Source organism: Cyphomyrmex costatus, unplaced genomic scaffold, assembly GCF_001594065.2.
Source record: "Cyphomyrmex costatus isolate MS0001 unplaced genomic scaffold, Ccosl1.0 scaffold43, whole genome shotgun sequence".
Lineage (NCBI taxonomy): Eukaryota > Metazoa > Arthropoda > Insecta > Hymenoptera > Formicidae > Cyphomyrmex > Cyphomyrmex costatus.
In genome coordinates, this window is record NW_017278534.1 from 2,498,552 (window position 1) to 2,508,364 (window position 9,813).

The 9,813-nt window shown below is 34.8% G+C and overlaps 1 protein-coding gene across 1 annotated transcript in view; it reads right to left on the minus strand.

Moving 5' to 3' along the window:
- LOC108777403 (autophagy-related protein 16-1) overlaps positions 1-8,853 on the minus strand; it is a 28,236-nt gene extending 19,383 nt beyond the window's left edge. Inside the window, exons 1-2 of the mRNA XM_018544276.1 lie at positions 8,763-8,853; positions 791-970 (exon numbers count right to left, since the gene is read on the minus strand). Coding sequence (XP_018399778.1) covers positions 791-970; positions 8,763-8,853 — 271 coding nt within the window. The remainder of the gene's footprint in view (positions 1-790; positions 971-8,762) is intronic.
- Between the last annotated feature and the right edge of the window lie 960 nt (positions 8,854-9,813).

The window sequence follows — 9,813 nt, forward strand, 5'->3', positions numbered from 1 at the left end:
GCGCAACGCGAATAAAATCCATAAATGAAATATATCGTATAGTTGTCGTGAAATATCAATTAATATCTTTCCCCACCGTATATAATTATCAATAAAAGTACGTGTTTTGCATACTATATAAAATTTATATCATTTTCTTCGTCTTATTAAAGTAATAGGATTATTTTATATCACTCCAAATATTTAAGACATTCTAGTTTAATCTGGTTTATGCTCAATTATTAAACAAAGAAGTATAGTTTTGTTTCAATGCTTAAGCTTATACATAATTGCTTGTTTGTAGTTGAACTGAAGATACGATCGGAAGCTTTCTATACCGAATTTACATTTGTATTATTTTCAGCATGAATGTAAAGCCACAAAAGTTATATTTTTATAATCGTGCTTAGAACATTTCTTTCTTTTAATCAAGATATATAAAGTCTCGCAATATTAAGAGAAAATTATAATTATTAATTCTGTTGAAAATAAGATTCATATTCTTTTTTTTTAACTAATAATTAATATTTAATTTGTATTTAATAATTTTCAAAATTATAAAATCAAAATTCTGTTCTCTGATATTATATTAGACGTATTGTAATTATGATATCGTAAGGATATTAAACGATAATCATTGGATTAAAATTCGTATTAAATATATTTATGGAATTTAATAAGCTGCAAGAATTTCGACGAGATAGTTCCGTTTGTAATACAAAATAAAAAAAATCTTTCGATTGTTGATAATATTATCAACTTATCAACTTTTTAATTAATGAAACTATTAAATTAAAATAAATGAACTTACCACGGGATAAATCTAAAGATGTAACTTTTCCTTCCAATAGAATATCATTTGAGCTGGATTCGGCTCTAGTGTCCCAAAATCTGATCCTTTGATCAAAATGACCACTGATTATTGTGGAGCCAGCTCCGTCAGAAGTTACGAGATCATTACAACTCGAACCAGCAAATTTCGTTTCTATACCTGCAACATAAAGTTTCTTACTCTTAATGTCAGTTATCATTTGATTATTTCATATATTTAATTAAAGAATTTTTTAAAGAATTAGAAAAAATTTTCTTAAGAAATAATATTTTTTTTTGTAGTAAAAATTGTATTAATTTTATATATTGAATGACACAAATATAGATACAAGAAGAATTAATTACGTACATAGATCTGTTTTTTAAATGTCTTCAATAATACTGGCAAATAATATTATTAATGAAAATTTTACATTTTTAATCAATTTTTTATCAATTAATCTACAATTAAAAGATGAATTATTATAAAATATAATAATTTATTGTACACGTATTATTAATAACGATCTAATTATGATGAAAAGTTACTGATGCGTTTTTTATATTAGACAGATTCTTTAGAATATGTAGGCTTTCAGATGTAAAATTCGTCCTTTAAGGATAAATTATACACAAATTGATCACACTGCAGTCTGCATTTAATTTGAGCATTCCACGAGTATAATAGAATTACGTTCTCGGGAATTGTGCATATACGTGCCGACTTTAAACGGAGCGAATTTAACAGTGATTGTATCGAATGTGAATCACGGCTGGTTTCCTCTTTCAAACTGTAGCTCTACCTAGTAGCAGCTTTCATCGATCTCCACGCTGAAATAAGCAGGATTTCAAACTTAATTTACGTCGGGAAATGACATTCGCGTCGCCACGTTTCCGCGAAGCTCTTGGAAATCGCTAGCGCGTCGCGGAAATGCCCGGCATCAAGACTGGAAACAGGATAAATTACGAGTTTTCCGCTTACAGCTTTCCCTTCCCGCTCTTCTATTATACCTTTCCTTAACCTCGGCCTTTGTACGATTACGAATCCGTACGTCAGTTTCCATCCTACTTTATCGTTGCCCTGCGTTAAATCAAACGTGATTTATCGTCCGATCGATTAGTCTGTCGAAGTTTCTACAGCGGGGCTCGACTAGCGAATGATGTTCACCGTTTCTATCCGAAAATGGTATTACAAACTCCAATTACTTCGCGACAGTGTACCATGCCAACGGAGGAAAGCTTCTTCCTTCGCAAGCAAGCTTTGTATGTTTCAAACGCGTATATTCAATTACGATCGCGCCTTAGAAACTGTAATGTCTCTTAATCATATCATGGAACTTCAATGAAAACTATAATTATATTTAATTTTCCTTCTTCGACTGGAATATTGAATGTTTGCTTTTTAATAATTCCATGAAAAACTTTTATACTATGGTAATTTATTTTTGTAATCTATTTCTCCCAAAAATTCTGCAATTATGGCAGTTCTTTTATTATAGAAAAATGATCATCCATATTTTAAAAGAATTAATATGAAATCGAATACGTGATAACAAACGCATCGCGAAATTTAATAAGCACTTTTGTGATACTACGTTCGTACGGCGACATATAATATAACGATGATTGCGTGTAATTTAATCCTCATAATTCAATACATAAGTTTCACGGAAAGTGAACTTTACAAGCTTCAAACGTGATGAGTTAGGGCATCTTTCTGAAAGTAATAAAATTTCTTTTAAAGTGCGTTTGTGCATAAAGAAAAATTTATCGACAATTTCTATCTCATCTCTACGTGCATAGTTTAGTCTTATCTTGCAACAAGTAACCATACCACAATGCATTCGCAACGCGCCGGCTATCACGAGTCAGTAAAATACGCGAGACGCGTACAGCTAATAAACGTCGACGTAAAAATCATTAGCACGCAAAACATGTCTTCACGAGTGCGCTACCGCGCGGCAAGGCGCACAAAGGGACTTCTACTGTACCGTACTCGAAATAATGCGTGAATGTTTCCATTTGATGACTAGATTTGAGTCATAATGATGATGACGGTAAGACAAGAGTGTTAGCCTGATAAGTCATCATCGCTTTATACACATCTCTGTGATCACAAAGACGATGTTAATTTCTGATGATATCTAGTTAGACAATCTTTTTCTTTTTATCTTTATCTCTACAAATTTTCCTGCAAAAAGCATGACACTTCTCCAGAAATATCAACAAGAATAATCTCTTCTGCACAATCGTTTTTTCTTTATATTTTAATGTCGCTTATCTTTACGATGATAATTTCGCTTAGTATAGAAAAATAAAAGGCGCAACTGGTTATACTTTTAAATAAATAGATTAAATGTGATTGATTATGCAGGATATTTCATGATTTATGCCATTGAAACAAATACTTCCTTCGTTAACTTAATCTCTGGTAGTTGTGATCAGAAGATGGCAGTAATTCTACGGACGTCAATTCTTGCATGTCATACGAGGATTATCTATATCTCGTATCTATAATATAGTTCTTTATGTACTGGTCCTTAAGTCCAATGTATTATTCAGATAAGTGCATTATATACATGCTGTTAACGTACATCTATCCCTCAAACGAGGCATAAGGGATTACCGGCTTTCCGTATAAGCCTTCTTCAACCGTCAGCTATGATAAGAGCTTTCAGGATGTTAATTTGCCCTTCCTCATGGATTTCGCATTAGTATGTATTCCATATTAATGCACATTTGCTCTTTGAGACATGCGTTATTTAAATATATTTCCTTAAATATACCTCTCTCTTTTATTTTTATGTATTCTTTCATTTAAGTTGACTTCTCTTAAACGAAAATTTAAATTTAGCACACCATCTTTTCCGATAACTTTTAGAAATTCAATTTTAATTTAATAATCGCGTGTTCAACTTATATTAATTAAAGTATAGGATAGATATAATTTATATTTTCATGTATTTTTTATAATAAATAGCATGGCATGATTTCTGTGGAATCGTTCAGTTGATTTCTTATGTTTTGACATTTTGCAAAAAATTAAAAATAGAAATTAATAATATTCCAAAGTAATTTTTTGTGTATACATTATGGAATGAAAAAAAGATTGATTCTCTAGTTAGCGAAACACTCGAAAATGGTATGCGATATTTACGACAGAAACACAATGATGGCGATTAATTTCTCGGGACGTTAGGGAGCATTTGGCTCGTCTTTTCAGTCAGTGGCGTACGCATGACACGGGGTGTTATTTCGCGGGTGAGGTGTGAAATTCATCTGTCTGCGGCACGATTGTGTCCAGAAGAGTCGCTCGGGGCGTCCACGAAATTGCGCGGCGACGTGGCAAGGTAGATAATAGCGCGATAGAAAACAGCTGATCCACTTTAAGCGTCCTTTTTGTCTTAAAGCGTCCGCGGTAAACAATAATTCACGCTTAAACGCCCTTTCAGCGCCGCTTTCCCATTGTGCGCGCCTCGCGTTCGGAGATTTATTTGTGCGAAACTTTTGTACAAGCACCACCGGTCTCTTCCTTGATAGCGCGGTTTTCGCTATTTTGCTGTAGGACCACGCCACAACAACAAAAGGCCGCCGCAAGGCTAAAACGGATGTCCCTGAAGTACCTGTGTGTATCCACGCAGGTATCCGCGTGCTTCTCCCTCTCCCCTCCCTCCCTCCCGACATGCACACAATTAACTCGGACTCGACTACTGAATGACCCGACGAGACGACAGTTATAAATTACGTGACGAAGTTAAGCCACAGGTTAATTACATTGTATGCGCTCTCCCGGTTGTCATCTGCGTTGCATACAAAAATAAGATGGATTCTTTGCCTCAAGTGCGCACGGTGCGTTCGCCAACGAAAAAGTTTTGTATTTATGTAACAAGTTTGATGACCAACCGCAAACTCGGTCGGGACGGGCGATTTGTGATGGCGCACGACTTCTTACATTAATTATCGCCAACTAAAACTCCGGTAGTGTATCACTTAGGCGACTTGATTTAAGGAGATACACTTTTCGAAATTACGCTCTTCAACTTTCATAAGGGCTTGCATATCGCGAAGTAATGCAGTTCTCTTGCTGTGCCCGCCGTTGTGTAGGAAACTTCGCACTTTACGCGCTTGCAGTATTAACTTAATATAAAAGACATGGAATTCTCAAACGAGTTTATCAAGATCGGTTCAAATAATAAATTCATTTAATGTGCAATTCCGTTATAACATAATAAGAGAAAAATTGTTCGTTTAACTGAATTAATTTTGTTCGTCTTTATTTCTTTTAATAAAGAGAATTTGTATTTAAATCAAATATTATATTTAACTTAAATACATATATATTCTTAACGAAAGAAATAAAGACAAAACTGAATTAATTTAATCAAATGAATAATTATTTTTCTCAATGTTAGTATAATTATACTCATAATCATTAACGTTATTCACTATTTGTTTTTTTACATGGTATACGTGTTAGTAGCAGCTAAAAAGAAGTATACAAAAACGTGTAAGTATGTAAATAAACAGAAACGAGTCGTTTTTTTTATACAACCAATGTTTCATTCTCCTCTTTCTCTATTGGCAATAATATCCAACAGTTTGTTTTTTTGTCTAAAACAGTTGTATATAAACTTATCTACCATTTAATTTGTGTGAATGTAGTTTTTGTTTGGAGTACTTCAATGGTGTGAAATAAAAGCAAATCAACAGTTGTTAAAATTTCTACTATCACATGCATGTTAGTGTTTTTTTCTGTTGATAAATGAGATCATTGTATAAAATGCACAGCATTTTATTAATTCATCAAAAACAATCATTTAAAAAAACTTTAATTTTATAATTTTTAAAAATATATATACAATTATAACATTACATCCGTATTCGTTCTCGAAAATTGTTCACTTTTATATTTATTGCGTATTTCACAAATTACAGAGATAGTACAAGACACGGAAAAAAATAGATTGGATGGTACAGCAAAGCTACAGCTTACTGCGCGAATGCCGTGAATTCAACATCTGTAACTAATTGTAAGAAGATTTGATAGTTTAATAAATCGCTAATATTATTCAGTTGTCAACTTTGATGCTTTAACATAGAAAAACTGATTGTAAATATTACGACTGTAGATTTGCTGAATCAATGAAATTTTTAGTTGTGTTTTTTTGTACAGTTTTAGTTTTCATCCATTAATTATATTATTATATGTATTTCAATATTTATTGAATTTAGCAAATGCTCGTACACGCTGGTTAATAATATAAATTATTATCCCGCGCGAACGATAATAATTAAAGATCGAATTTTAAGGCGATTCTGGACTTTGCAAATTAATACTACTTGTACGCCATCGTATTAAGCAGTTTCTACAACTTTGTATCCTTTGTCAATACGATTTCTCGGTTACTGGCCGCACACACCGCAGAATTCCGTAGCGCTGTTGACCGTAGTGTAAATCGATATCTCAAGTCGTTCTTCAGATAGAGCGCGCCGTTTCACGAGATTAGTCCGGCGCCAGGGTCGAATGTAAATCCCGAATACATTTGCGGGAAATGAGATCTTTCGGTGGGTGCTATCTGCGCGAGTCCGGCTGCCTGCGTGCGGCTTACTCAATTTATTTTTCGTACTACTTAAAATCCTCTACATTTCACAGTGAGAACGCGAGCCGCGATCTGTGCTTTACCTCGAGAATGGCCACTTTCATCCGGCTGTAAATTATCACTTTCGCCCCCGTCTTCGGAGCGGCGCGCTTATCGCATAGAGCCTCGGTACCGTCGCCGAAAGCGGTGAAAGATTTCTCTATTTTACGGGCGAATGGACTACGATTCGATACGTCGAAGTTGTTCGCGTGAGAGAGCAAATGGTCGAACAAATGCCGCTGCTTTTCTCTGACAATTAGTGTGATAAATCCCCCCCGATGGGAGAACGTCGAGGAGTCTAGGTGTGTTTTGCACCGGTCACGATGTCCGCGCATTCCACTCGGAAACTGCTTTCTGGGAAGGAGAAATTACATTTGCCCTTGAATGCGTGGAATTATCGCGTTACTATTCTAGCTACACTAGCGATTTTCAATGACTCGGAAGCCGCACCATTAGACCCTTATGCGGATACAGGTATAGCCCTCGTCCAACACCTGTCAGTCGAAGGTCACAATAATGTTCGCGAGGAAAGGCTTGACTATCGCATCCGGCATTCGCGATTATTCACACTCGACTGTGAGAGCTGTCGCGTGAAATTAGATCACGACGCGTGAACTTCCTAGGACAAAAGGGCTTCTAATGGCAACCGTACGCATTCGAACCGAAAACTAGTAGACGTGAATGCACGTACTGAAGGGTATAATTCCCATTTCATTTGTATTCAAACAGATCTTATACAGGTCAAGCAGAGAAGATCTCTTCGAAAACAATAGACGTAATGTACAAGAAAAATCAATATTGATGCATCAAAATGTGAAATTTTACTTACAATTTTCACATTATTATTCTTCAACTTAAAATTTATATTGTTTGTATTGCTATATACGCCTTTTAATATATATATAGTGTAACGCAGATTGAAGAGCCAATTAAAGTCTAAGAGAATTGATACTTCCAATAATTTTGAAACAAGTCTTTTCTGTCTTGTTTAAGAACAAATTAGTTTGAATTTAAGTATGTGAGATAACAATGAATGACATTAATTAGAAACTGATTAATGACGTAATGAAGTAATCTGAGTATAATAGCATCATCTCTTATATCTTGTCCTGGTTATAAACCTGTGTCCTAGTTTAAGAGTTAATTAAAATGATACTCTTTCCCCGCAAATAATGGATTTGTGATTAATTTCGCGCTTTTCTTTTCTAACAGATCATTCATTAGATTATATAAATCTATCTTTATTATCGTACGAATTCGTGCTTTCATTTTAAAGCCATTCGAATAAAGAATCATTAAAGTTACTCGTTTGATCTTTCACATTTTATCTCTGATCGTATTTATTCTACCATCACGAGTTGCAATTTTGTGTTTCAAAATCTATTTTATTATCAGGGATCATCTATTAAGAGCTTCGATACTCCGAGATAAAAAGTTTTCTATGCAGATGGAGGTTTTTAAAGGCGAAACAAGTGAGAAGAGAATCTGTTCTACCTCGGAAGAATCTTATCGATTTAATTAACGCGTTCACGACGACGCAACGAACCGTCTGTTAGTCGGGAGGGTATGTGAGTTTTTATCCCATCTTCGCCATTACGGCGTCGCCGTTGATGCCAGTGCGCTTCGTACGAACCGGGCCGGGCATTATGGGCGTCATATTTTCCGTGGCGGTCCATTGTGCAGCCGCGTACGACGTGCAACGGAATATGCATATGAATGATCATGCAGATTCGCCGTTTGTTTTATTATCTTGGAGCGCTCGTAAGTGTATCTGCATTATGCAACGACTAATAGGGGTAATGGGCAACGTGATTACCGCTAGCACCGTGCATTATTTTCGGCTCATACTTCCTGCGCGATTTTGTTACGAGACGGAATGAATGTGCCGCGTTAACATTATGCAACCCGATATGTCAGCCGCGAGCAATCGCCGTTTAAAATTTTCTTTCAACCGCCTTAAAAGTATTTATCGTCGTTGTACGCTGCCGAGGAGCATTTCGGGATTACCAGGGTAGACCCCGATTGTCGGTAAATATACGCAGATGAGATTCAGAATTGTTTTGCATAAACTAGTTTAATTAAAGTGCTTTAAACCGTTTCGCGTGGAAATTCGGAATCGGATCTTTACATTTGCGATTCCTTGATTCCCTCTTCTTTCTCTTTGGAGAAAGTGCTTGTTACCTGGAATTTCTTATACAAGACACCTAATCTTGTCATTTTAATACCTTAACAGATTAATATTTCGTAATCTTGATTATATTCTTAACGGATATCTCAAAAGAAACGTCAGCTTTTCGTTCACTTAATCGATAATATATCATAACGTTCACTTACATGCTTTGCTGCGCAGATCCCAGATTTTTAAAGTCCGATCATAACTTCCCGTAACTACTTTCGACGGTTCGCCAAGAAACTTTGCTGCCATCACCTTTGCGCAGTGGCCCGTGAGTGTATGCTGAAACAAAAATATAAAGATTCACTCACATGAATCGTTATCTCGAACAGCTTGAATAAAATGCGGGTACATATATATATATATATGTGTGTATATACACACACACACACAATATAACATATGGATCAATAAAAATATTTTTCATTTCGCAGTTGAGTAATCTGTCTCTAATTTCGCCAATATCATTTAAGTAAAAAAAACATTATTTTAAGATTTTCTTTCCTTGATTTCATAAATTAATTTTAATATTTAAGTAACATGTAATAATAAAATAATTTTACACAGATCAAAATACTTGAAATGGTTAATCTTAATTTTTCACTTGAATTTCTCTTTAAAAATATTCACACGAATCTCCTATTTTATTTGTTTTAATGTATAATTATATCATATACATTAATTTTTATTTAGATACGTTTACGAATAATAATAAGTAACAAAATTTATTATTCTTTTCGCGATACTAATTCCATTTGAAAACGTGAGTTATAAAAGGCAATTAAAATATATTATTCGCGTCACGAATTTACCTTGTTATAAACTATTTTGTTTAAATACAATTTGAAAGCGCCGTAGTCATTGGCGCTTTGCAACTGGAGTCTTGAACTTTAAACAGGGACTTGTTAGATCGAGCACCGGCTTTCATAAGTTGATTTTCTCTCTTCTACTTTCGAGTTTAGCTCTGCTCCGAGCATCGACGTGTTCGAAATGAGAAATGAATGTAGCTGCAAGGGGCGGAAGTAGACCGACAGTATAAAGCGTGCGTTTCCAACGGAATAGTACGTCATCCTTTAACGGTAACAAGAAAAGAGTTCGATTTCATTATTACCTTCATATTGAGTTGAAGAAAACTCAACTGATGCCCTCGACTAGTTTCTCTTTATATTCCCGATATTCGCTTATGAACATTTGAACGCGATATAGATTTAT